Source organism: Pelodiscus sinensis, chromosome 31, assembly GCF_052426305.1.
Source record: "Pelodiscus sinensis isolate ZL-2025 chromosome 31, ASM5242630v1, whole genome shotgun sequence".
NCBI lineage: Eukaryota > Metazoa > Chordata > Testudines > Trionychidae > Pelodiscus > Pelodiscus sinensis.
This window is the reverse complement of record NC_143082.1, coordinates 6,243,869-6,271,517: the sequence shown is the minus strand read 5'-3', so window position 1 is coordinate 6,271,517 and position 27,649 is coordinate 6,243,869. Positions and strand designations below refer to the sequence as shown.

The 27,649-nt window shown below is 58.5% G+C and overlaps 1 protein-coding gene across 7 annotated transcripts in view; it reads left to right on the top strand.

The window, feature by feature from the left end:
* ADGRL1 (adhesion G protein-coupled receptor L1) overlaps nt 1-27,649 on the top strand; it is a 102,433-nt gene that overhangs the window by 28,067 nt on the left and 46,717 nt on the right. For all 7 annotated transcript variants that reach the window (XM_075902223.2, XM_075902221.2, XM_075902219.2 and 4 more), the window contains exons 2-4: nt 9,671-9,849; nt 15,415-15,628; nt 20,469-20,578. In XM_075902223.2, the coding sequence (XP_075758338.1) occupies nt 9,780-9,849; nt 15,415-15,628; nt 20,469-20,578 (394 nt within the window). In that variant the 5' untranslated portion in view covers nt 9,671-9,779. The remainder of the gene's footprint in view (nt 1-9,670; nt 9,850-15,414; nt 15,629-20,468; nt 20,579-27,649) is intronic.

Genomic DNA, 27,649 nt, shown 5'->3' with positions numbered 1-27,649 from the left:
CATGATAGCGGTTTTAAGTTATCTAAAAGAGTGTGACACGGGGGGGGGGGGGGAATTGTTCTCCTTGGCCTCTGAGGATAGGACAAGAAGCAATGGGCTTAAACTGCAGCAAGGGAGGTTTAGGTTGAACATTAGGAAAAAGTTCCCAACTGTCAGGGTGGTTAAACACTGGAATAAATTGTCTAGGGAGATTGTGGAATCTTCATCTCTGGAGATATTTAAAAGCAGGTTAGACAGACGTCTATCAGGGATGATCTTGGTGCTTGATCCTGCCATGAGGGCGGGGGACTAGACTTGATGATCTCTCAAGGTCCCTTCCAATTCTAGTGTTCTATGATTTTATGATCTGCAAAATGGCCTTGCTCTCCTTTGTGAAGCGTTTGGAGATGTCTGGATGATGATGGATTGATGGGAGCTAGGGATTATAGTTATTCTAGGTTGGGCTGGCGGGGGAGGAGATTAAATCTGCTGTAGTTTTTGCATCTGTGTAACCAGGTCGGTCAGAGTGATGTGTTCCAGCGGTAGTCAGCCCAAAAAGGCCATGGTCTAAAACAAGGCGTAGACAAGATAATGTGGATTTCAATCCATGCTAACTGGTTGGGTAGGAGCAAGTTCAACTCAGCTAGCCAGTGTCTCAGAGCAGGTCTAGACCAGATGTACTTTAAAATGATTAGCTCACCTGTGGACTGGCCGAGTTGTATTTTAGCTCATGCTCTCTGCTTTGTTGTCCTCATCCTAACTAGTTAATGGGAGTTAAAATACAACTTGTCCAGGGGTTTAACATGGGTTAAAACAAGCCTTTTCTAGACATGGCCATAATGAGCAGGTGTTAATGAACACTTTTGAACAACACAGATTGAAATCAGAGAAATCAGCACAGGTTGTAGGTGTGGTGTTGATTCTTTAACAGAGATTTCTTTTCTCCCAGCTATTTCTGGGTGTTTGAGTTAAATAAACATCACCAATACTTTATACACAAACTCTGCTCCTCGTTTATCCATATAGAGAGTATTCATTTGCACCAGTGCAAGGGGAGTGTAAAACTGTTACGTTTAGTGCATACCGTGCCTTGGTGTAAAGGAGCAAAACCATGGGAGCGTCAGACCTTGGGTATTTTAAACAGCTTAGAATTTTTTTCACATTCTCTCGCTACCTGGCATGAGTGCAGTTCGGCGTGAATGGAATCACTGCTCTTCAAATCCTGTCTGATCCCTAGTTTTCCACAGAGACACCCAGAGTAGATAAGTCTTGAATTTCAAGCAAGAGAACCAAACATTTTAGGCTTTCTTGGCCCTGGATAAGGGAGCACGGTTGACCCTGATTTCCCAGCTCAGTTCCAAGACTCCTTCAATAGACAGAGCCTTAACCAGTTGCCTGCGGCTGCTGATTGATGTATCTGAGTTGTGTCTCATGCCAGGACTCCGGGGTAGATGGGCCTGCTGGCAGCCCAGTGGGGTGATGCTGCTGTTTCCACAGACTGGGAGAGCACAGTGTTTCCCGGGGGGGAGTGCAGGGCTCTGCAGCTGGGTCAGGATGCTGCTGGCAAGGGTTTGATGAGCAAAACTGGCTATTTCTCTCGGGGTCCCCCCAGAGCTAGGGGGAGGGTGGAAGAGGTAGGTTTGATTTTGCCTGATGAGCAGCCTGATTGCTGATTTGAAATCCATCTTGCACCCACCCCGCTCTGTCCCCCTCCCCCGTTTGCCTCCCTCTCCCCTCCCCCTTCATCCTCCAGCTCCCCCCACCCCAGCCTAACATGTATCTGAGTGTCAAGGAGCTGCAAAGATGAGCTGTTGCCATGGAGATACGTCACGGGTTCTAGAGTAAGGGCCTTTGTCAGTAAAGCTGATCCTGCTGTCTAAGGGGAGGGGGCTTGCCAGGGAGCCAGGACTCCTGGGTTCTCATCCTGGCTCTGGGAGGGGAGTGAGGTCTAGTGGATAGAGCTGGGGGGCGGGGAATTGGGCGTCAGGACTCCTGGGTTCCCTCCCCAGCTCTGCCGCTGACACGCAGGCTGAGCTGGAACAAGCCCCCCCCCCCGCCCCTCCCAGCCCCAGCGTGGTCTGGAGCCTGCCCTCCCAAGAGCTGGCGAGCGTGGAGAAAGGACCAGCGGGAGAACTCCAGCCGGCTGCCAAGGCAGAGTGGGGGGGGGGGCGGTCGCTCAGCCAGTGGCTTGGCTGTATCTTGTGCCCGTTCACACAGCCTCTGCCCGCCCCCCGCTTTGCAGATTGAACTGTCCCCTTAATTGCAGCTTTTACTTGCAAAGCCTGGCAGAGCCGCAGGCGCGAGTCTGCCCGCCAGGCTGCGCGGTGCCCGCTGGCCACATGGCGAGGCCTGCAGCCAGGAGCTCACTCGGGAAGGACAGTGGGCCGAGCCAGGACCCACGACAGCCCCTCCCCCTGGGGAAGTCATATCCGGGGCATGCATATCCCCTCTACTAACCTCTCCCGGATGTAACTGGGACACCTAACTGTTGCTAAGCGACCCTGGGGGTTCTCCTTGGCTACACCCATGGAGTGGGTGCACCACCGAGTCTCAGAGCCACACAGCTGAGTGCCAGAGCCCCCACACTGCGTACAGTCTGTGGAGATTCTCCCCACGCTCACAAGGCTCTATTTGGCCAGGATTAGCTGGCCTGCTCCGTGCACCCGCGACTCCCTATGGGGTCGGGCTGGGAGGGTGGCGCCATCGCACCCGTTGTCTGGGAGAGATGCCGTGGGTCTGATGCCCAGCACGGAGCCAGAGTCATTCCCGGTCCAGAGACAGGACGTAAACTGTGGGCTCTTGGGGGATGGGGCCATCTTTGTGCTTGGTGTCTGAGCCATGCCTGGCGAATGCAGGGCTACTCTATCCAGGGGCTACCCCAGTACAAATGAAGAGTGATTGATCCCTGACTCTCCTCTAGCCCTTTTCATCCGTCGAGCTCTGAATGCCTCACAAAGGACGCGCCGGTGCATTATCCCCATTTTACAGATGGGGAAACTGAGGCATGGTGCAGGGACAGGACTTGCCCCGGGGTCACCCAACGGGTAGAGCCAGGACTAGTGGCCAGGGTCTCAGAGGCCCACTCCAGTGCTCCGGGCATTAGGCCGTGTTGCCATCTCAAAGATTGGCGCCATGGCACCGGTTGTGCTGGGAGCTGTGCTAACACAGCAAGAGATGGCAGCGCTGCCAACCTCGGATGTGAGTCAGACCCCCGGCACTGCGGGATGGGCTCATCCACCATGAGATTTGTTTTATAAAATAACCGTGAATTTGGGTTTCTTTTTTTCCCTCCTCAGAATCCACAGGTCTCAGGAGCCCACAGTTCCTCTGACTCTGGGAACTGGGCTAAGACCCCCCCTTCCCTATCCAAGCCCCCCGTGCAGCAGAGAAGAACTGTCACCTCCATGGGGAGATGGAGGCACAGAGAGACACCCGCAGCCCATCTTAGCGCCCTTAGCTGCCTTCCCCTCTAAATCCAGCGCTGCCCTTCTCACCGGCTGAGGGAGAATTTGCAGACTGGGGGTACAGAGCAGTGAATTGATTCACCCGGTGTGCTGGTGTCAGTGGTGGGATTTAAGCTCGGATATGCCACATCCTGCCTCAGTGCTTTACCGCGCGACCACACTTCACTTGAGTTTAAAGTCTCCCCTCTTAAATAATCCCCCCCCTCCCGTTTGGTATTTACATCCTTCAGCTACTCCCAGACAATTATCTGAGCGCTCCTTAGCCGCCGTCTAGCCAAGCTAGTCGTATTTAGTTCTTTTAATCTCCCCTTGTAATTTAATCCTCCGAGACCCTTAATCATTTTCGCTGCACTGCTCCAAATTCCCTCTCATTTGATGGCAGCTTCCGTGCCCCGGAGCACTGAGGCAGGATCCAGGCCGGCAGTGTCCCTAAAGAGGGCTGGTGTGTGTGTGTGTGTGTGTGTGTGTGTGTGTGTGTGTGTGTGTGTGTGTGTGTGTGTGTGTGTGTGTGTGTGTGTGTGTGTGTGTGTGTGTGTGTGTGTGTGTGTGTTTGGGGGAGGGGGCAAACATCCTGCGCACTGGGCACTGGGATATGGAATGTCCCAAAACAGCCCCAGCTTTCTGGCTGGAGCAGCTGGTTGGGCACAGGGGGTTCTGTAAAACTCTTCTCTGCCAGGCTAGTAGGTCGTGACCCACTGATGCAGGCTGGTTTGTGGGTCAGACGCTGGGACTCAGGAGGGCTAGGCTTTGCCACTGACTCCCTGTGCAGCCTGGTGTGAGTCACTCTGTCGCTCTGTGCCTCGGTTTCCCCCTTCTGTATAATAAGGGGGAATGATCCTTCCCTTTGTCTGTTTCACTTGTGAGGCCAGGCGTAATGGGGCCCCACAGCCTGCATGCAGATAGTAATTGTGTGTCTTATGCTGTAGAAAGCAGCCTCCTCTCTATAAACTTGGCAGCCCCATGGCTCAGGCCATGCCCAGCGGATGGGCTGTGGGGAGCAACTTGGAGAGGAGTTTCCAGGGAGCCGCTGTTGCTGGGTCAGGAATCTCGGGCTCTGAAGGCCGATGAATCTGTCAGTGCTGGAGCTGGAGATTTTCCGTTGCCTGTTCATCTCACTGCCCTTTGCGGGGCCTTTCCAAGGAGAAGGCCCGGTGGTGCAGAGAAACGAAAGCAGGAACGTGGCACAAGCAGAGTGGCGAGGGGGCTGAAATCCACTTTGTGGTCCAGGCTAGAAAATCGGTCTTGGGCCAATTGCAACCAGCTCTGGGGTGGACAGTAGCAGCTGCTGGACAGCACACAGGGACCCCACTTGGGGCTCATTCTCCCAGCGCTGCGGTCCCGCTGCCTCTGGGGTAGGACTCAACCACTTTTTAGCAGAGGCACTGTGCTATTGAGCAAGGATCCTTCCCCTGCCCCGGAGATGCAGCCACCTCTGGGGTGGGGCATGGCAGCCGTTTCACAGCCCCCTACCATCGCTGCCAGACACTTTAGAAGAACAAGTGGCTATTCCTCGAGAAGAAGCGGCAGGAGGGAAATGAGGTGATTAGAGCTGTAGAATTAATGCTAGAATTTGGCCGGGCCCCTGCAGTTCCTGCTCTGACTCGCTGGGAAAGGGCTGATGCAGGGCCCTCAGCTGAGCAAGTCACCCGGCCCTTGCTAGGTTACTGTGGTGACCATCTTGCCCCATGAAGGGAAGATCCCCAAGGCGGTGGCCCCAGCTGTAGTGGGGGGAGCTGGTTCTGACTCTTCCTGATACTGATCAGGACCCACCTGCATCTAGAGAGGGTCTCAAAGTGTTCACCTCACCAAAACCTTCCGGGTCACCTGGCCATCGGCCCCACCCCCATCAGCGCCCATCGACACATGGGGAAACTGAGGCACAGAAGGAGGCAAAGCACTTGCTTGTGAGTCACATCAGGATGTAGCAAAAGAACCCAGCAGGCCAGGTGCCCAACTCTCTGGGCTGACCACTAGACCCAGCTCCCCTCAAAGAGAAACCAGGAGTCCTGGCTCCAAGCTGCCTGCCCTAACCAGTAACCCCTACTCCTCTCTCCAAGCCAACGTGTAGCACGCCACACACCAGACACCCCCCCCTCCCCCGGTGATCTGCCATAATTTGGCAGTTTTAGATGTAATTAGACAGTTTCTTAGACTGCAGCATCTTCACCCACGAGACCAGCCACCCCCTGGAGAGACCAGGAAGCCATAATTAGAACCTTGGAAAGTACCTGCAGCCAGGTGAGAGACACCAGCCAGCACAGCCAGGCTCCCACTGGCCAGGCCCCAATCCATGGGGGACCACCCAGCGCCTGGGATTCCTTGTCAAACCCAGCAACACTCAGCCCAGCCTGTTCTTACTGCTACGCCCCAGAGCGGGAAAGGAACCCAGGAGTCCTGGAGCCCAGCCAATGTGCCCCTCTAACTTTTTAGAATATAAGAACGGCCAGACTGGGTCAGACCAACGGTCCATCCAGCCCAGGATCCTGTCTGCCGACAGTGGCCAATGCCAGATACCCCAGAGGGAGGGATCACAACAGGTAATCCTCAAGTGATCCCTCCCCTGTCACCCACCTCCGGAGAAACAGAGGCTAAGGACACCATTCTACCCATCCTGGCTAATAGCCATTGATGGACCTAACCTCCAGGAATCTATCTAGCTCTTTTTTGAACCCTGTTAAAATCCTAGCCTTCACCACATCCTCCGGCAAGGAGTTCCACAGGTTGGCTGTGCGCTGAGTGAAGAAAAACTCCCTTCTGTTTGTTTTAAACCTGCTGCCTATTAATTTCATTTGGTGACCCCTAGTTCTTATATTGTGGGAATAAGTAAATAACTTTTCCTTATTCACTGTTTCCACGCCAGTCATGATTTTATAGACCTCTGTCACATCCCCCCTTAGTCTCCTCTTTTCTAAGATGAAAAATCCAAGTCTTTTTAATCTCTCTTCATATGGGACCTGTTCCAAACCCCTCATCATTTCTGTTGCCCTTTTCTGAACCTTGTCCGATGCCAATGTATCTTTTTTGAAATGAGGTGACTACATCTGTACGCAGTATTCAAGGTGTGGGTGTACCATGGTTTTATACAGAGGCATTAAGATATTTTCTGTCTTATTCTCCACCCTTTTTTTAATGATTCTTAACATTCTATTTGGTTTTTTGACTGCCGCTGCACAGAGTGGATGTTTTCAGAGAACTGCCCACAATGACTCCGAGATCTCTCTCTTGAGTAGTTGTAGCTAAATTAGCCCCCATCATATTATATGTATAGTTGGGATTATTTTTTCCAATGTGCATTACTTTACATTCACCAACATTACATTTCATTTGCCATTTTGTTGCCCAATCACTTCGTTTGGGGAGATCTTTTTGAAGCTCTTCACAGTCTGCTTTGGTCTTAACTATCTTGAGCAGTTTGGTATCATCTGCAAATTTTGCCACTTTGCTGTTTCCCTCTTTCTCTCAATCATTTATAAATCAGTTGAATAGGATGGGTCCCAGGACAGACCCTTGGGGGACCCCACTAGTTACCTCTCTCCAGTCAGAAATCCATGTGCAGAATAAATTGTTTTCTGTGCACCAGGGCATGCGCAGATGTGCACCACCAACAGAAACACCTGCTGCTGGCTGTCGGTGCTCTGCTAATCAGCTGGGCTGATTTGAATCTCTCTTGGGTGGCCACCCAAGTGCCCAGCTTACAGGGAACACTGCTTCTGGCCCGATCTCTGGCTAAGCAGGGATGGGATGGGCCTGTAGATGTTGGGGAGATGTTAAGGGGTGAAGCCAGGGGCTCAGTAGGGGGAGCTTTCCCCTCCCGGTCAGCGCTGACCCCAGTGAGGCAGGAGGAGGGGGCTGTGCTGATCCCGGGAGATGTGGGTAGGATGTGCTGTCAGCAAGACTTAGCTGAGTAGGGGGATGCACATGCTGTTTTTCCCAGGCTATGATATACCAGGGGCAGAGGGGAGGGGGAGTGGAGCCTGCGACAGGGCCCCTCAGCTTCTCCTCCCTATCTGGCCTCCTTCGTTCTCCACTGCTGGGCTTTGAAATGTAGGAGGGGCTCAGACACACACAAACTCCGACCCCAGCCTCCAGCTGGCCTGGGCCCCACACTGCGGGTTAGTATTAGGGATGTAACAGTCTAGTCCAGTGGTCCCCAACCTTTTGTGGCTGCCAGGTGCCCAGGGACGGGGCCACTCATGCACCGGGCACTCGGGGGCGGGGCCGCTCACACGCCGGGCACTCGGGGGCGGGGCTGCTCACGCGCCGCGCTTCCGGGGATGGGGCCATGCATGTGCCGCGCGCTGGGGGTAGGGGCCGCCCATGCACCCTGAGTCCAGGGCCGGCACCATGCATATACCGCACGCCAGGGGCAGGGCCAGCCCAGATCTTTCGGCGGGAGCACATAAATGCTCCGGCAGGCGCCATGGTGCCCACGGGCACCGCACTGGGGACCACTGGTCTAGTCCATGGGTTCCCAAACTGGGGGGCGTGAGGTGACCCAGCCACACACCCCCCATCAATCCCACCCCAAGTTTTGCTGCTATTTTTTTGGGAGGGGTGGTGTGAGGGATTCTCAAAAATCAAAAAGGGGGCGCGATGTCGAAAAGTTTGGGAACCGCTGGTCTAGTCGATTTACCAATTAACCGATAAGAAAAAGCTTATAGGTTAGCGCTGTAGACCACGCGCATTCCCCCTGCCCCCTCCCCGCCAGCAGCCTGGCTCAGTCCTGGCTCACGCTAGGTCCAGGACCTACCCCCGCTGCAGCTCTGCATTGGAAGTGTATTAGGAGCCGGGCGGGCAGGCAGCCCGACTCAGTTCCAGCTTGTGCTAGGTCCAGTAGCTCAGACCATCCCCTAGACAGGGGCTGCTGCCACCCCACGCTGCTGCCTCTTTCTCAGAGGCAGCAGCACAGGGCGACAGGCAGCCAGTCCGCAAGGGGAGCTGGGTTTGAAACTGGCTCCCCTCACGGACCCGTTGCCACCCGGCACCCTGTCGCTGATACAGAGGCAGGGGGCGTGGCAGGGGCCTCCTGGGGATTGGGGCCAGGGCGCACTGGCTGCCGGCCCCGCCCCCGGGGACTAGAATAGTCGACTAACCAATAAGAATTCACGAGGTTACTCGACTATTCAATGAACTGATATTTAACATCCCTAGTTCCTGTCACTGGCCTGGGTGAATGGCTAGAGCCCCCTGCTCCGAGGGGCTGCTGGAGCTGTCCTGTCCTCAGCCCACCCCCACTCCATGCCCTCACAAGCTGTGTGTCTCTGACCCCCACATCCCCCTTTCCCCCCCACACCCTGGGGGCAGGGCTCTGGGGCCCCCCGGCCCCATTCAGCAGTAGGTCGGGGCACAGAGCTCTAGTTTTGTTTTACAGCCTCTGAGAACCCACCACCCTGCCGGGCTTTTATCCCCATATCCGGGGTGGGGAACCCAAGGCACAAGGGGGCCACTGGCCCAAGTTTACCCAGCAGAGCTGGGAGTAGAACCCAGGTGGCCCTTCTCCTTGCACATCTTCCCTACCCATTGCTGTGTACCCCACTAGCCCCCCTTCCCTCCCATTCCCGGGGGTGGAACCCAGGAGTTCTGACTCCCTGCCTCCCCACCCCGAGCTGGGGGGAGCCCCGGAGTCCTGTCAGAAGCCAGCTCTGTGATCCAGCCCTCTGCCCATGGTGGTTCCAGCCTCCCCCCGAACCCCCCTCCAGTCTCCAGCGTCCCCGGGGCCGCCGAGCCGTGGCGCTGAGCTGTGACACTGTGACACAGAGGCCCTGGACGAGCGGTCAGACAGAACCTGCGAGGCACTGGAGCCTGGCGCGCCGGTGTCCGTGCCGCCGGGGGGAGCTGCCATTACCTGCATGGCTGGACCCTGGCCTGCGTCCCCCCGGAGCAGCATTCACCACTAAGGCACGGGCACCCGGCGCTGGAACCCAGGGGTCCTGGCTCCCAGCCCCCCTCGCCATGACAGGGCTCTCCCGGGGCTGTGCCAGCCCTGTTAACCCTTTGCCTGCCAGGGTTGGCCCTCCCCGGCCTTGCACACGGGAAGCCAGTGGGGCTGGGTGTCGTCAGGCCCTGGGGAGTGGGCCGGGACCGTGTTGGCCTCTGGGTCAGAGGAGGGACGTTCCCCTCTCCAGTGGGGTGCCACTGGGGCGGGAGGGGGCTCCGGCTGCACATGGGATGAGTGAACCCCGCTGTCCCCAGCTTGTGTCATGGCTTCTCCCTCCTCCCTCTCCCAGGCCTGCCGTCTGCCGGATTGTCCCTCCTGTGTGATGCCGGGAGAGGCCTTGGGTTTGGGCCGCTGAGAGCCGTGCCAGGGAGCGAGCGTGCCCATCGCCGGCCGGCGCCATGGCCCGTCTGGCCCACGCCCTCTGGAGCCTGTGTGTCACCGCCGTCCTCGTCACCTCAGCCACACAAGGTAGGCCGGGGGCGCCGCAGTGGGTGGGGCTGCTGGGGGGAGAGGGGTTCGGGGGGTCCCCAAGGGGCATCCAATCTCAGCTGCCTCAGGGACGCAGACAGACCCTGGGTTCTCCCAGGCTCCGGAGCCTGCACTGCCTGGTGTCTCCCCTCGGGGCCGGAGGGGACACGTCCCCCCCAGTGCTCTCCGTGATGCTGCAGGGCCAGGGGGGCAGAGGGCCACTCCCAGCTCGGGGGGGGTGGTTGGGGCCCCGGGAGCAGTCCGCTCACTACAGCTCGGTTCTTCTCACTAAGCTCTTGTGCCCACTTTGCTCCAGGGGGCCCTGCGGCTCACCCGTCGGTGCGGAGCCCGAGGGGCCTCGTTGGGGAGCTCCCCGGATGCTGCTGCTCCCTGTGTTGCTCCTTTGCCCCACTGCACCGTCCCTTCCCTGCCCTTCCACCCGGTGCCCCCTGAGGCGCTCGCCCAGGCCTCCCAGAGAGGGGGCTCTGGGGACCGGGGCAGGCGCCAGCCCAGAGAACTTCAAAGGGGGCGTGGGGGCACATGGGACCCGAAAGCTAATCTGATCCCTTTGCAGCTCCGCCGAGGCGTTGACCAGAGGGGGCTGGATGCAGGGACTCGGGGCGGGGGGCGGGAGATGATGGACTGCAGCCCAGTGGGGTCACACCTGGTGCAGGGGAGAGCAGGATCTGGGCTTGGTGGAGCTACCCCAGGTGTGTAATGAATGGAGGGGAGGAGTCAGGGCTCCTGGGTTCCACCCCCCGCTCTAGGCAGGGAGTGGGGTCTAGCGGTTAGAGCAGAGAAGGCTGGGAGTCAGCACTCCTGGGATATATTCCTGCCTCTGCCGCTGTGTGACTTTGGGTGAGTCATTTCCCCTCTCCGTGCCTCGGTTTCCCTCCTCCTGTTTAGACAGGGGGCATGGCCTGTCTCTTGCTGGCACTGGGGAAAGCCATGTCACCGGAGCAGGCGAGGGGCTTGTTAAGAGGACGCAGCAGAGGTGGAAGTGCATGGAGGGGGCTGCCGTGCTCAGAACCAGCCGAGTGCACTTTGCACGGGAGCCTTTGCACAGACTTACGTCTCACCCCACCCCCACCCCGTGGGGAGTGTCGTCATGGTCCCCATGCGTGGGGGTGGGGGAGAGATTCCTGTATAATCTGATCATCTCGGCACTGCCTGCTTCCGCTTCTAAAGTTAGATCCAGGAGGAGCCAGCGGGAGGTGGGGGGATTTAAAACTAGGACTCTCCTGCGAGCGATGAGCCAAGGCAGACAGTAAGGCTGCTGGAGCTGCCCCACGCCGGACGCCGTTCTGGGGATGGAGTTAATTCCCGCTCGACAGGACGGGATTATGCAGAGCACCTGCCCCGCGTGCTCCTGTATTCCAGGGGCAAAGTGCAGCCCAGATATTAGTGTTATTCCCATTCCGGCCCTTTCAGCCAGTCACTGGAGAATCCCCACTGGCTGGGAGCAGTGTGGGGTGCAGGGCACAGGGCTGAACGGTTCAGATTGTGTCCACCAGTGGGCAGCATTGTGCAGACACAAATGCGCGCTCCCTAACCCCTACAAGCCCACAGACACATAGTCACACACACACGCACGCCCCGGCCCCTGCCCCTGCCCCTGCCCCTGCCCCTGCCCCTGCCCCTGCCCCTGCGTGCACTCATAGCCAAGCAAATAGACACACACAGGCACTCACACACACACCACCACACTCAGACAGGTGCAAGCCCAAATGGGCACACAAAACACACAGCACACAGACAATTGTACACACACTCACCTTTGCACATGCACACACCCCCGCACACATACACATCCATGCACAGACTAGTACAAGCCCAAATGGGCACACAAAACACACAGTACCCAAACAGATAATAGTATACACACTCACCTTTGCGCACACATATACATGCACGCACTCCCATGCACACATACACATCCTGTTGCATGCATGCGCACGCACACACACGTCCTGTTGCACGCACACACACACACACCCATGCACACATACACATCCTGTTGCACACAAACACAAACACCCATGCACACACACACATCCTGTTGCACACAAACACACACACCCATGCACACACACACATCCTGTTGCACACACACACACACCCATGCACACATACACATCCTGTTGCATGCACGCACACGCGTGCGCACACACACACACATCCAGTTGCACACACACACACACACACACCCACGCACACATACACATCCTGGTGCATGCATGCACGTGCGCACACACATACGTCCTGTTGCACACACACACCCATGCACACACACACGTCCTGTTGCACACACACACACATACCCATGCCCACACCACACTCACAGAAGACTCTGGCATGGCCCAGCCCCACCCGCATCCGCCCAGTCCGTCCCCACTCCCTCTGCCAGGCCCCGCGCTCACCACAGGGGCCTGTGCCGGAGCCGACTCCGTTCTCCACTCCCCTTTGAGAGGTAGCTGCCAAGGCCGGCAGAGCAGGAGCACATCTCCCATAATGCACCTGACATCCCTTTAATCACCCACCTGGCTCTGTGTCCTGCAGCTCCCGCTTCAGTCTCTGGCTCCTGGCGTTTCCCGCTCAGCAGCCGGGCCCCTTTGTGCCGTTCAAAGCCGCCGGCGCGGGGAGACGGAGCGGGGGACACTCACTGCGCGGCCCATTGTCTGCCCTGCCCTGCCCCCGCCCCGCTTCTATGGATGCTGCAGGGCCTGATGCCTGGGCCCATCTTCCAGCAGTGCTGTAAAGCAGTGGTCCCCAACATGGCGCCCGCCGGGCCAGTTATGTGCACCCGCGGAGCAATCTGGGCTGGCCCTGCCCCCGAGCGTGCAGCAGGTGCCAGCCCCGGGCGCATGGGCAGCGCCTGCCCCGGAGTCACGGCACATGCCAGTTCCGGCCCCGGGCGCATGGCGCATGCTTGGCCCCACCCCCAGGCCCGTGGCCGCGCCCCCAGGCTCCCGGCAGCCCCAAAATGTTGGGGACCACTGCTGTAAAGGGTGGCAAATGGTTCCCTGGGAATCACACCCCCAGGGTGGAAATGGTGTAAGGGGCCTACACCTGCTCTGCTCCCAGCCCCTGGCCTAGGGGTAGCTCAGGGGTGTTTCCAGTGTACCCTGTGCTGTGAGCTGTTCTCTGTCACAGGGACAGAAGAACTGAGAAACTCCACTTCGGACTTTAGGAACTGAGATGGGGCCAATTGTGGGGATACATGGCAGGCATGTGGGGTGGAGGCTGTTCTGGGGTCCCTTCCAGGGGAGATAGCTGGGGTGTAACACACTCCCTCTTCACTGGGGCTACGTCTACGCTACAGGGTTTTGCGCAAAAACCCGCAGAGCGTCTACCCCTCAAGCACATTTTTGTGCAAGTAAATTTACAGTCGATCAAAAGAACAGAGGGGTTTTTGCAGTGTAGATATTCCTCTTTCTACAGGGAGTAACTCCTTTTTGCACAAGAGTTCTTGTGCAAGAAGGTGTGTGTGGATGGGCAATAGGGGGTTTTGCGCAAAAAGAGCCAATCGAAAAAAGCCCAGGTGCTCTGGAGACTATTCTGAGCTTTCCTTCGAGAGAGCATCCATGCAATCTGGACGCTCTCTTCGCTTTTGCAATGTGCTTTTGCAGTGTGGACACGCTCTTGCGCAAGACGTTTTTGCGGAAGATCTCTTCCGCAAAAAGCTTCTTGCGCAAAACCCCTGTAGTGTAGATATAGCCTGGGATAACAACCTCCTACACCTGCCAAAGCTGCTCTTTTAACTCATATGGTAGGAGCTCATGTGTTTTTAATGCTGGAAGCCCCAAGTTCAACCCCTCATGCCCCATGGGGAAGGAATACCCTCCCTTCTGCCCTGTGCCGGGGGTGGGAAGAAATCACACTTCCCTCTCTTGGGGTCCATCTACACAGCAGCGTTATTTCAGAATAACTGACATTATTCTGAAATAACACAGTGCGCATCTACACTACAAGCCTTTATTTCGAAATGATGTCAAGCCGCAGGACTTCTTACTCTGACTCGTGGTAACCCTCCTTTCACGAGGAGTAATGGAAGTCGAGGGAAGAGTGTTCTTCCCTCGACTTCCTGTGGGGTAGACAGCGCCAAAAGCAGAGTTAAGCAATTTCGACTTAAGCTACGCAATTGATGTAGCTGAAGTTGTGTAGCTTAATTCCACTTTTTCCCTGCTGTGTGGACGTACTTGTGGGGAGCCACCCAACTCCCCCACAGTGGGACTTGAACTCACAGCCTGAAGCTCCTGAAAAGCAATGCCCTTGGCAAGCAGCCAGTGGAGGCAGTGTCAGGTGCTGCCTCCAGGGGGCAGGTGCTGCCTCTGGGGGAGAGGGGCAGTGGTGAGTGCCTGTGCAGCCAGCCAGCTGTGCCTCGAGGCAGCGCCCCCATGTGCCTGTAGCAGGCGTTGCATCTGTTTGTTCCTGTTCTGTTCCACTGGCCTGTATCCAACCAGGCTGTGGTCCCTGGGGGGGATGGGCAGAGGAGAGACCCACAGCCTGCCCCCGAGTCACACAGCATGTTAACCTAAAGCCAGGGACAGAGCCCCGGAGCCCCGGCTCCCCGCTCTGACACCTACACCCCTCTCCCCTCCTGGGGATGGGGATGGAACCCAGGAGTCCTAGTTCCCTCTTTACAGTCCCCCTGGGTTGTTTAATGCTCCTCTCCCCTCCCAGCGGGTCCTGGTCACATGGGAGGGGGGATTCGGAGGGATTGCAGGGAATTTGCTCAGCACATTGGCGAGACTGTCGGCTCAGCCGCTGCCTGGAAAGTGGGTCACGGGCGGCACGGGGAGCTGAGCGCGTGGTGAGAGACGTCTGGAGCTGGGCAAAACATCCAGCCACACGTGAGCCTTAAAATGCAGCCCCGGGGCAAGGGCCCAGAGTCCCTCCATGAGTGGCCTGCTCCTATCTCTATAAACCCCCTCCTTCCCCCAAATCTGGGAAAGATAGAGGCGCTTGCTCTTATATTATATGGATTACGGTAGCACCTACAAATCCCAACCGTATCAGGGCCCATTGTGCTGGGTGATGCCCAGACACCCAAGAGACAGCTCCTGCACCCAAAGCCTAGGGCGTGGGGAAGCTGAGGCTCTGAGAAGGGAAGGGACTTGTCCAGGGCCACCCAGGAAGTCAGTGGCAGAGCCAGGAATGGCGCCGTGTCCTGTGTCCCACTCACTAGACCATGCAGCTTCTCAAACACTGGCACCATCCTTGGCCTCTAAAGTACTGGCAGGCGTTTCTGTGGGAACTAGACTGGACCCCACTGGTCTTCTGCCACTCCCTGCTCTGACCGCTAGACCCTTCTCCCTTCCCTGGCCAGGGAATGGAGTCCCAGCTTCCCCCCACCTGAAACTCCCCTCCCAGAGCTGGGATTAGAACCCAGGAGTCCAGGTTCCCAGAGCCATGAGCTGGCAGCTCGCTCCGTGGGCAGGTGGGGAAATAAATTACAGATGCCACCCGAGCTTCAGAGGGAGGGGAAACTGAGGCACTGGATGGGGAAAATGGGGTGGTGACCCACCATGCCCCTCACTGTCTCCTCCTGTCGCTCTGACGTAGGTCTGAGCCGTGCCGGCCTGCCCTTCGGCCTGGTGCGGCGGGAACTGGCCTGCGAGGGCTACCCCATCGAGCTGCGCTGCCCGGGCAGCGACGTCATCATGGTGGAGAACGCCAACTACGGGCGCACGGACGACAAGATCTGTGACGCCGACCCCTTCCAGATGGAGAACGTGCAGTGCTACCTGCCCGACGCCTTCAAGATCATGTCCCAGAGGTGAGAGCGCTGCGCCCGCCCCCGCACGCACCGCGGGCCTGGGTCTGGCCCCTTGGTCCCCGTGGCTCTAGCCGAACAACAATCCCTCGTGTGTAACTGTGTCCGCTACCTCCCCTCCCCTCCCCTCCCCTCCCCAGCCCACTAGCCCCCACCCCTCTCCCTGACCCTGTGACACTCAAAGCCCATCCCTGGCTACCCCCAAATCCCCACATGGGCAGTGCACACGCCGGCCGGGAGAGCGAGCACACGCCCCTTTCCGAGCTGGGCAGCCAGGCTGGGGGAGAGCGACAGGTTCCCTGGAGAACAAACCAAGGCACAAGGTCTAGAGGCTGCACTTAACTTGAGTCCACAGCCATCATCTATGTGTCCCCACCCACCCCTGCGATCCGTCGATCCACCCATCCCCGCACAGCCCACCTGCCCACCTGCCCACCTATCTATCTATCTATCTATCTATCTATCTATCTATCTATCTATCTATCTATCCCCACACTGCTTCCCTCCCTCTGACTGTCTGTCTATCTATCCCCACACACCACACCTCCCAGATGGGGTGGAGGGGCAGGCCTGTGGCATGGCTCCCCACGCCAGGTCGATATAGCGTCTGCTGGTGAAGGTTGCAGGCATCACACACGGCCCCCCCCCCCCCCACACACACCTGCATCCAGTCCTGTCCACCTCCGCGGTTGAGGGCTGTGTAGGGAGGGGGTGCATCAAGGCAGGCCGTGCTGGGGGGCTCAGGGGCAGTGAGCTCGGGGGGCAAGGGCTAGGGGGGTGGAGTCCAGGAGAAGGGGAAGGCAGCGGGCATTGAGTGGACACCGGCCGTGGGTGGCACACTCCGATTACCAGCATTTCTGACTTTTCCAAAGAGTTTCCCTCCTGGTGCCGTGTGGCCAGTTCCTGGAGCCAACTCTCCGCCATGCCCTCTCTCCCTGCACGGCCTCTCCCCAGGCAGGCTCTGTCCCCCTTCCCGGCCTGGGGCATCCCCTGCATCCAGCACAGCCTGGCTCTGTCCCCACCTGGGACAGCCTAGTGGGCAATGGCGACTTGGGGGGCAGAGAGGCTGCCTGGTTTAGTGAGGAGCAGGCTCTGCAGCAGTGAGCCATCCAGAGAGATTGGGGGAGCTGGGTCTAGTGGTTGAAGCATCAGGGGGCGGCCAGGAGGCAGGACTCCTGGGTTCTATGCTTGGTTCTGGAAGAAAGTCAGCATCTTGCTGGCTGGAGCATGAGGGTGCCAACCCCAGGGCAGCCTGGAACAAATGGCAGAGGCCTGCAGCTGGCAGCCAGCGAGCTCTGTAATGAGATCTCCCCCAGGTAGGGGTGACTGCGAGCTCTGGGCTCAGTCACGACTGCTCCCCACCCGGACACACGTGGCCAGGCAGCTTCCAGCCCCAGCAGCCCAGCGCCGACCGGTGCCCGTAGTCAGGGCTAACCCGGCCAAAGGTTGTTAACTGGCAGGAGAAATCGGAACTCGTTCCAGGAGCAAGCCAGTGAACATCCCCCCTGTGAGTTACCAGCCGGCTCCTGTGAGCTGTCAGGTCAGCGTGTCTCTCAGGGCAGCCCTTGGGGGCCTCGGGCTTCCGTTTGGCTTCGCTGCCCCCCTGAGTTCAAACAGCCAAAGAGATGGAAGATTTGCAGGGGGCTTTGTTTTATTGCCTTCGGCCAGCTACCCAGCCTCTCCCGGCACCTCGCCCATCCTGTGTGGTCCTAGATGGCCCATCCTCTCTGGCCAGAGCTGCTGGGTGGGCAGAGGGTCCCCCTGCCTGGCTTCAGTAGCTCTGGGCAAACATGGTCAGTCATAAAGCGAAACACCAGGCCTCCGGGTTCTATCTGGGCTCTGGGAGGGGAGTGGGGTCGAGTGGTTAGAGCAGAGACCGGGTGGGACTCAGCTTCGATTCCCATCGTTGGGCCTGTGAGCCAGGTTCCCAGAAGCCCTTGCAACAGGGAGCAGGTTTGTGTCAGGGTGGGAGAGATGGAGAGGTCGCCACCCTCCTCTCCCTGGCAATGCCACCCCCCTGCTGCCAGGGAGCTCTGACAGCCCCCCCCCCAATCGCTCCCTCGTTAGCTCCTGCCACCTGCTCTCCCTGGCAAGGCTGATGCAATCGGAGAAGGGGCGGACGGGGCCGTTCCCCAGGGCTGTCGGCTGCCGGAGCAACCTGGGCCCACGTTCCTGGGCCCCGGGCAGGGCCACCCCAGGGGCAGGGCAGCTGCCGCCTCATTGGCCAGGGCTGTTTGCCGGAGATGGGCAGGGGAGGGAGGGGGCCTCTTCATGCTGCCACCACCTGCTCCCCCAGCTGGCTGGCACCAGGCAGCTGCCAAATGCAGCCTGCTCTCTGGGGCACCTGGCTCCAGCCTCGTGGGTTGCTAGGGCCGGGGAACGTCATGGGGTCAGGGCGTGGGAGCCGGGGGATCTGTCCCTGGCTTGGGGACGGGCGGGGGGGGCGAGTGGCGGGGAGCCAGGCCTCCTGGGTTCTATGCCCAGCTCAGAGAGGTTGCCGTGGGTAGTTTGGGGAACCAGGCCCACACTTGCTGTGGTGGTCACAGGGGCTTTGGGCCCCTTTCTCCTGCCCCTCCCTGAGGGGGATAACCCAGACGGTCAGTCCTCTCTGATTTCCACTTCCATTAGCCCCTCCCCCTCTGCCTCTCCGGGCCTGTGACAGGAGCTGAGTTGGCCTGTCCTCAGCTGTGATCTGGGGATCCCCCAGCAGCGTGGGTGGGTCTGGGGTCCAGCCGGCTGGGGCAGAGGCTGTGAAGGGGGAGGGATGGAGCAATGTCGCCCTCTCCTGGCCACTCTCTGAAATTACAACAGCCTGCCCTGGCCTCCCAGTGGGGCGAGCGACTCGGGGGGGGGGAGGGGGGCTGAGCATGGACTCAGCTCGTGTCTAAACACTGACCCCTCATCCTCCCTCTTCCCCCTGCCCCTCCATGGCTTTCTCAGGCTAACATCTCATCCGAGGACTCCCAGGAATCACTCCACTGCCCCGAGGGGTCCATGCCCTGGGCTCGGGCGCTGTGGGGAGGAGGTGGGTGCACCAGCATCTTCTCCCACTGGGAGTCTCTGAACCCTACCGAGTGACTCCCCCGGCCTCTCCCCATTCCCCATTTGGGATCGCTGGGTTTCCAGGGGCAGAGCCAAGCCCTGTCGAGTCCCAAGCAGCCGTGAGCTTTGGTCTGCCAAAAGGAAACGTTACCTGTTACCCTGTGGGACTCCCTGCCGCAAAGGAGCAAAGGCGTGCGGTGGGACTGAAGAAGAGTTCCCTTCCCCCCTTCTTGCTTTAAACCCCTCCTCTTGCCATCTGTCTTGTCCCTCCTGACCCCTACCCCCTTGCTTGCATGTTCGCCTCCTTCTTCCTTACGCCCATTCCTTCCTTCCCGCCTTGCTCGTCTTTCTTTTGTTCTTTCTGTTTCATTCTTCCCTTCTGGCTTCCTCTCACGCTGTTCTTTCTTCCTCTCGCCCGTGCTTTGTTCTCTCCCGCGCGCGCTGCAGTTCTAGCTGGGGGACTGAGCTGGAGAGGCTGGGAAAGGTGAAATTCTTCCCGGATATTATTACTCTGCTCTTGGCCTTTTGGCCTCGGCTCGGGTACAATCGCGAGCAGAACAATGAGGGGCCCCCAGCCTGGGACTCTCAGCCCCCCAGGAAACCCACTCCACTGAGCTAATGTAATTTGGGCAATTATTTTGCAGAGCTTGCCGGGAAAAATGCCCCCGAGCCAAACCTCCCCCTCACCCACACCCGGCCTGCCACAGAGATGTGATTGCAACAGGCAGCGTGGCACTGAAAGCCCACAGCCCCATGTCAGTGTGTGGGTGTGCACATGGGGGATGGGGGCATCTAGGGGGCTGCGCTGACGTGGGCATGCGGAAAGGGGGGTATGTGCATGGAGGGGGTCAGGTGTTTGGGAGGGCACACGGGGGGGGGGGATCTGTATGTAGCGAGCGTGTGGGTGCGTGTGGGTCTGGAACACCCGAATCGCCCTCCCGGCTCTAGCCACCCAGGCCAGCGGCCTCAGAGGCAGGTAAAGGGAGCCCCCTAGAGGGCAGGGATGGAATTACCAGACTCCATGGGGCCTTTGATCCGGGCCCAGGGTTTCTAGCCCTGGTTTCAATCTGTCTCCTCCCTGGGACCCAGCTGTGCCTGACCTGTCCTTGGAATCCTACTGGGTTCTCAGCCCCTCTCTCATCCTGTGGCAGGGAGTTCCCCAGGCAAATTCTGCCCCCTCGCTAAAGCAATCCCTGCTTTCAGCCTCCTCATGGGTGCTCTGGGCCCGGGGTTCTGATCAGGGCCCAATGGAGGAAATGATTTTACCTCAGGGGGATTGTCTGCCCTGGATTGGGACCTCACAGATACCTGGAGGCAGACCAATGCCTATTACGCCTCACAGGAGAGTGGATGGAAGGGGACTTGTTCGGGGCAATCTCCGGAAACCGAGACACTGAAACAGGAATGGGTTTCTGCGCAGCGACTCTGTGTCAGGGCTGGGGATAGAACCCAGGCATCCCGCCCCCTGGCTCCCCCAGCCCCATTTTAATCCTTAGGCACCACTCTCCTGAGCTGGGACTAGAACCAGGGGACCAGAGTCCCTGTCCCTTGAAGACATAAAGCCCTTGCCCGCTGCAGGTTACTGAAGACCTGCCCCCACCCTCCAAGTGTCTCACCAGCCTCAGAGCATGAAACCCAGCTTCCTGGCCCCATCCCCATGCTCCTCAGTTCCTCCTTACTCCCTGCCATCCCTCTGCGTGTCTGTGTGCTGCCCTGACACACCCCAGAATGGCTGCATTTTTGAGCCATTATGCAGTGGGACTATTCATTAATGGCCCCTGTGCCCTCTCTCTCCCCCCAGGTGCAATAACCGGACGCAGTGCGTGGTGGTGGCCGGATCGGACGCTTTCCCGGACCCCTGTCCCGGAACCTACAAGTACCTGGAGGTCCAGTATGACTGTGTCCCATACAGTGAGTCCCGTTCTCCTTTTACAACCGTGTTCGGGTCCGATCTGTTGGCTTCCCTCCTCCCTGTCAAAACCTCCCACCCAAAGCGGGGGGAAGATCCCCCTGAACCGGCTCCCTGGTCCCTGGCACTGTGGGGTGGACGTGGGGGGTGACTGGGGCCAGAGATAAAGGATTTGAGCACCTTGCTTGAGGTCCATCTTTTGAGGAAGACCATGTGGAGATGCTAATAGAGGAGATTCTGCCCCCCCCTTGCAGTCAGTGCTGACCCCAGTGTGGAGCTAGGGGGTGCTGTGCAGCAAGGAGAGGGTGTGAGGGGCTTGGTAGGGGGTGACCCCCTCGTAGTCGGTGCAGGGCCCAAAGGGCAAGGGAAGTTGGCAAGCCTGGGGCGGGGGCTTATCATGCGTCTCGGTGCTGAGGCTGCTGGTTCCTCAGGCTCTTCAGCCGGTGCTGGCCAGCATGTCCCTAGAGGTTTCCTTGCATCCCAGCCCCACTAAAGGCTACACCGCAGTATTGCTGTCCGTCCCAAGGGGGCACAGGGGAGCAAGGTTGGATGGGGGCTGGCCCTGCTTGTTCTGGGCATAGGGAGGATTGTACCTGTCTCAGGTGGGGCTGAGTGGGGACAGGTGGGAGGGGAGTGGGGTCTAGTGGTTAGAGCAGTGGGAGGCGTCTGGAAGTTAGGACTCAGCTGGGAAGGATCCTAGAGCTACATTTGAGGAGGGAGAGTCCTGTGAGGAGAAGCTTCAGGCAACGGGGACCCCTGGGCTGGGTACATTCCAAGGAGCACTTGCCTTAGGCTGGGGGGTAGGGCGGCAGATTAACACAGAGGCTGGAGGCCTGGGTTTGGGGAGGGAAGAGAGATACGAATGTGAATGTGTGTGTGTACGGGTGTGTGTGTATGTGTGCTCCCTATGTGCTGTGCGGGCAGATGTGTGCACCTCTGTGTGAACACGTGTGTGTACTCTGCCTGTGCGCGTGCCCCTCTGCCCCCTTCCCAACAAACCCCCAGCGGGAGCTGCAGGTGGGTTGGAACTGGGTCAGTCCGACAGGCCCCTACTCCTCCTGGGCCCGGGAAATTCCCTCCGGAGGAACAGGTCCTTCATGGAAACAGGAAGTGGAGGTTCGGGGCTTGGAAACAAACAGGAAGCAGGTCTGGAAAAAACAGGAAGTCCCACCTTGGCAGGCTGAGTTTGTCTCTGTGACAGCTCCCTGGCCTCCCACAGAGCCAGGTCTAGGACTGCTAATTTTGGGTTGGACGTATTCCTGGTGGCTTCATCACATGTTCTCTTTAATTAAAGATTTATCTTTAGCTCCTGGAGACTCTAGTTTGATCCCAGCATAGAAAGCAAGTCTCTGTGCCCCAAATCCTGCCTCTGTGGGTTGCTCAGTCTGCTCCCTGAGCTGGGTCCCCCAAATCAGGGGCACCCCAAAGAGATACTGAGAGAGTGATCCCGGCTCTGGGGTGCACGGTGCAATCTTCACTAGGGATCGGAAGAGCAGGCAGGGCAGTGTGAGACCAGGGCTACAGTCCAAGGGAGCCGGTTTGGGGGTACCTCTCTCCCTCTGGGTCTGCAGCAACCCCACTCCCTTCCCTGCTGCTTTGTGTAGCGCGAGCCAGGGCATGTCATTTCGGGCGGGTGGGGAGTTGCTTCCTATTGTTTGACGCTTCCTGTCTTTTTCCGGGGGGGCTGGGCTGGGGGGGACTGGTAACACCCCGTTTGGTTTCTCCTCGCAGACAGAGCCGGAGCTGAGAAGTGGGCCTCAGAGTCCAGCACATCCTCTTAACCGATTTAACTCCGATTCCTGTTCCTTTTCCTTTCAGCTCTGCGGGGGACGCGCCCAGACAACCTCAGGCTATTACTGACTCTGCCCCAAACAGCACGGGGGCAGCCCATTGAGACAGGGCTGGGGTCTCAGGCTGGGCTGCAGAGAGGGCTGTGTGGGAAGGGTGGGGTCAAGCATGCTGGGGGGGAGGATGGCAGGGGGAGCAATGGAGCGTGGAGATGAAAGAGGCACAGAGATGAAGGGCTGGAAATTGGAACCTGCCAGACTCCACTGAATGAGTTTTTACACTCACACACGCACATGCACACACACACCATTGCACACTGATGCACATGGATATATTGCACACGCACACACCTGTACATTGCACGCAGCTGTGCACGGCACACATACATGCACACACCGGTACATGGCACATAGCTGTACATGGCACGCACATACACACCTGTACATTGTACACAGCTGTGCACAGCACACCCACATGCACACATTTGTACATTGCACATGGCTGTGCACAGTGCACACACATACACATGCCTGTATATTGAACACGGCTATGCACGGTGCATACATATGCACACGCCTGTACACTGCCCATGTCTGTACATGGCACACACACATGCCCTGAAGTGCGCACACCTGCTGAACATGCCTGCGTTCACGCCCCGTATCCAAGAGACGGAGCTTTCCTGTCCCTGCCTCCTCACCATGTGGCTGCCTGGGTCAACTGGGCCAGCTCCAACCCGGTGCGATTACGCGGAGGGCTTATCCCTCGCCCGTTTACACCAGCTGGCCCCTTCTGCCAATCCCTGAGTTTCATGCCCATCTTGCTGGGGAGAAGCGGAAACTGACATGTCTCCCCCCACTCCCACCCGCTCATGCAACACATTTTGAGGCGACATACGCGCTACCCAAATGCTCGCCGGGTGGCAGCGCGGCAGCGGATTGGCCACCCCGCTCCTCACATTTCAAGGCGCGGCTGTTCTCCTGGCGCTGGCGCGGTGCCCACCATCTGCTCTCCCCCGCGCTGCCACTCACCCAGCAGCCAGCGTCAGCAAGGGAGAGGCGAGGTTCAGGGGGCGGAACTAGCAGCGAGCGAGAGAGAGCGGGGGTGGGGGCGGATTCTGAGCTCCAAGACGCTCTGACTCCAGATCTGGTTCCTACTTATGCTGGGGTGTAAACCCGGACTGGTCCCTGGAAATCCACTTCTGCTCCCAGGGAGGCCAGGGGGAAGGCAGGAGACAGGGTCACCAAATCCGGCGTGCGCATCCAGAGTAAGTCAGATGAAGCAAAAGCCTGCTCTCACTTACACCAGGAGGGGAATCTGGAGTCACTGCCTGGAAGCCAGACTATGATCTCTGCTACAGCGGGATGTAAAGCAGGAGTGAACTCCATCTAAACCAGATTCAAACCAGAGTGAGCACAACCCTGCTCTCCTGGACCCCAACCTGTAAATCTGAAGTCACTCCAAAAAGCAAACTCCTAAGCAGGGTAAAGTGGTGTCGCTCCAATGAGTTTAATGGCTCTATGCCTGTTTACACCAGCTGGAATCATTGACTCGGGGGTGTAAATCAGGATTTAAGTCACCATGGGTCTGGCAGGGACGAGACAGGGAGCCCCCTGGCTAGGACCAGAGGCATCTTCTGGGCTTAGCACCAAGGCAGAAGCCCCTTGGGAATCACTGGGAATTGGATGCACTGGCCCTAGGGTTTCCATAGGGCAAGCAGAGAGATCTGGGGCAGAAGGGGCCAGATCCGGAACTGGTGCAAAGCAGTGCCACTCTGTCGGTGTCACTCGACTACTCCGGGGGGGGGACGGCGCTGGCTGCCAAGCCCTGCTCGGGGGCTCTAGCCAGCCCGCCCACCCCAGAGTCCCAGCATGAGACGCTGAGACCCGGCTGCCAGCAAGGCCCCAGGGCCCATTGCTCCCCTGGGAGTGGCAGCCCCCTCTCCCCCAGCTCAGACATTGGACAGCCTCTTCAATGGGGGAGGAGAGATTTGGGGAACATTTCAGCCACTCATCTGCGTGGGCAGGATGTAGGCTGCTGCCCCTGCCCGGCCCTATGCTGGGTATGTGGGGCAGGCTTGCCAGGGACCTGGGTTTCTACTGGAGCGATGGGCATGGCATGGCAGAGTCAGTCAGGGCCTCCGGGGGCCGGGGAGGGGGGGGCGGAGTGAGGGTGTCCAGGCGTCAGGACTCCTGGGTTCAGCTCTCGCCTCTGAAAGGGGAGGGAGTTTGGGTGGAGCCCAGGAAGGAGGCCAGGCCCAAAGCTGGGCAGCACATGCAGGGTGGGGGCCTCAGCGTTATGGGAAGCAGCTATGATTTCTCACCGCTGCATGCCCAGCGTGTGCCCGACTCCCACTGCTTAACCGTGAGGTGGAGCATGATGGGAGTGGTGCGCACACGAAGCAAAGCGTAATGGGAGTGGTGCGCACACGAAGCAAAGCGTGATGGGAGTGGTGCTCACACAAAGCAAAGCATCATGGGAGTGGTGCTCACACAAAGCAAAGCATCATGGGAGTGGTGCTCACACGAAGCAAAGCGTGATGGGAGTCATGCGCACACGAAGCAAAGCGTGATGGGAGTGGTGCTCACACAAAGCAAAGCACGATGGGAGTGGTGCTCACACAAAGCAAAGCATCATGGGAGTGGTGCTCACACAAAGCAAAGCGTGATGGAGTGGTGCTCACACGAAGCAAAGCATCATGGGAGTGGTGCTCACACGAAGCAAAGCTTCATGCTAACATGATGCAAAGCATGATGGGAGTCACACTAGTTCTGTCAGACCTCATTCCACTCACTGTGACAAAAGTCTGGCGCCTTCTAGGCCACAATGCTTTGCAGCAGGCCGGGCTCACCAGCTGCCAGAGCGCCCCCTAACATGCAGATCCTCCTCTCTCCCTGCGCTCCATGCTGTCCCTTCCTGCTCTCTCGGGAGGGGTGCCCCCGTGCTGTTGACCGTGGGGGGCTGGGGCATGGTAGGGGTGCAGAAAGCGGGGAGATGGGGGAGGTACCTTTGTGCGTCAAACTCCCCGCTTTCTTCCTTTGCAGCTGCCTCCGTTCTAACCAAACGGCCTATTTTCCTTCTTCAGGTGCCAATTTCCCTTGTGTTCATTGAATGCATTTTCATTTGGTTCGGGTCGTTTTGTTTTGTTTTGTTTTGTTGTTTTTTTTATCTATTTCATTTATTTTTGGAGGGGGTGGGATTAGAGAAATATAATTGTTATAACTGTGAAAATAGAAAAAAAACCAGCCTTTTTCTCAGCTCCCCTCTCTCTCCCTCTCTCTTTTATTTCCTGTCATATTGTTTCTTTCCCTTCCTTCCCTCCGATCTCTAGGGGCCGCCTCTGGTTTTTCCACAAGGGATCAGTTAGTCATTGACAGCAGCTGTGTGTATTTCAGGCCCGGCTGGGGCTGCCGTTACTCAGCTGGGTGAGCAGTTATTCACTCGTTTATTGTTATTATTAGAGCAGTGCCTAGAGACCTCAGCCAAGATCCAGACCCCGAGTGTGCTGGGCGCTGCACAGAGGAGACAGACCCCTCCCGCGCCCCAGAGAGCAGACACGGAAAGGGGCACAGTCCCCCCCAGTCCGCCCGATTTCCAGCATCACCCGCCCTGAATGGTCTAAAATCATGAGTCGAGATCCTCAAAGGCACAAGATTAGGTAGAAACTGGGAGATGTTTACAACAGGAAGGATCCGGCTCGGCCTAGCTGACGTCTGTGCCTGGAGCTTCTCGGGGGCTTGTTTTCTGCAGCCATGTGGGCTCCCCATGCAGGGGCAGGGCCTGAGCGGGGTTGGGCGGGGCAGCTGTCACCCTCAGCCAGAGCCTGGCACCCAGCCAGTGAGCCCGCCCCGAGGTGCCAGTCTCTGCTGTCTGCCCCTCGTCCCGGGAGCCGGGACTTCAGCCCCATGTCTCCCGCAGCCCCGTTGGCAGCAAGGCAGTTTGGCCCCCGGCCCCACAGTGACCTGGGGCTGGGGGCGATTTGCCTCCCACCCTGGCACAGGCGCTGCGGTGGCTGGAGATTTCTGAGCTGGCTGGTTTGCTCCTGGCCGCTGGGTCCTGTCTCGCTAGGCCCTGCCGAGCTGCTTCCAGGATGTTGGCTTTGTCTGGAGTTGTTTCCCTTCCCCCTGTGTGCAACACACCCTGCCCCCGTCCACAGGTTCACTTAGTGCTGCAGCCGGATGCCCAGGAGGCTGGGTTCAAACCAGCTTCCAGGGCCCCCATGGAGCAAGGCAGAGGCCCCTTCGCTCCCCACCCCATAGCCCCTGGACTGCTCTGGAGCCAGCCCCCGTGTGGGAATTTATTCAGGCCGGCCCTCAGCCCCGCCCCACAGAGCTCCTGGCCACAGGCCTCTGTGCAGGGGAGACCAGCCGGCCCCAAGGCGTGGCCAGAGGTGCCACGAGGGGTTCGGGGAGTAAAAAGCCCATTTGAACTGTTAGATTGTAAGTCTGTCCATCCCCATTCACACCCCTGTGTATGTCCTTCCAGTGCCCCCACGTCCCTCTGTCCATCCCCAGTCACACCCCCGTGTCTGTCCTTCCAGTGCCCCCACGTCCCTCTGTCCATCCCCATTCACACCCCTGTGTCTGTCCTTCCCGTGCCCCCACGTCCCTCTGTCCATCCCCATTCACACCCCTGTGTCTGTCCTTCCAGTGCCCCCATGTCCCTCTGTCCATCCCCATTCACACCCGTCTGTCCTTCCAGTGCCCCCACGTCCCTCTGTCCATCCCCATTCACACCCCTGTGTCTGTCCTTCCAGTGCCCCCACGTCCCTCTGGCCACCCCCATTCACACCCCTGTCTGTCCTTCCAGTGCCCCCACGTCCCTCTGTCCATCCCCATTCACACCCCTGTGTCTGTCCTTCCAGTGCCCCCATGTCCCTCTGTCCATCCCCATTCACACCCGTCTGTCCTTCCAGTGCCGCCACGTCCCTCTGACCATCCCCATTCACACCCCTGTGTCCTTCCAGTGCCCCCACGTCCCTCTGTCCATCCCCAGTCACACCCCCGTGTCTGTCCTTCCAGTGCCCCCAGACTCCTCTGTCCATCCCCATTCATACCCCGGTATCTGTCCTTCCAGTGCCCCCTCGCCTCTCTGTCCATCCCCATTCACACCTATCTGTCTGTCCATCCAACTCCCTATGCCCCTCTATTCATCCCCTGATACACCCCTCTGTCCTTCCAGTGACCTCACATCCATCCATCCCCATACACCCCAACTGTCTGTCTGTCCATCCCTCCCCATACACACCTCTCTATCCCTGCAGCCCCCCGCACACCCCATCCATC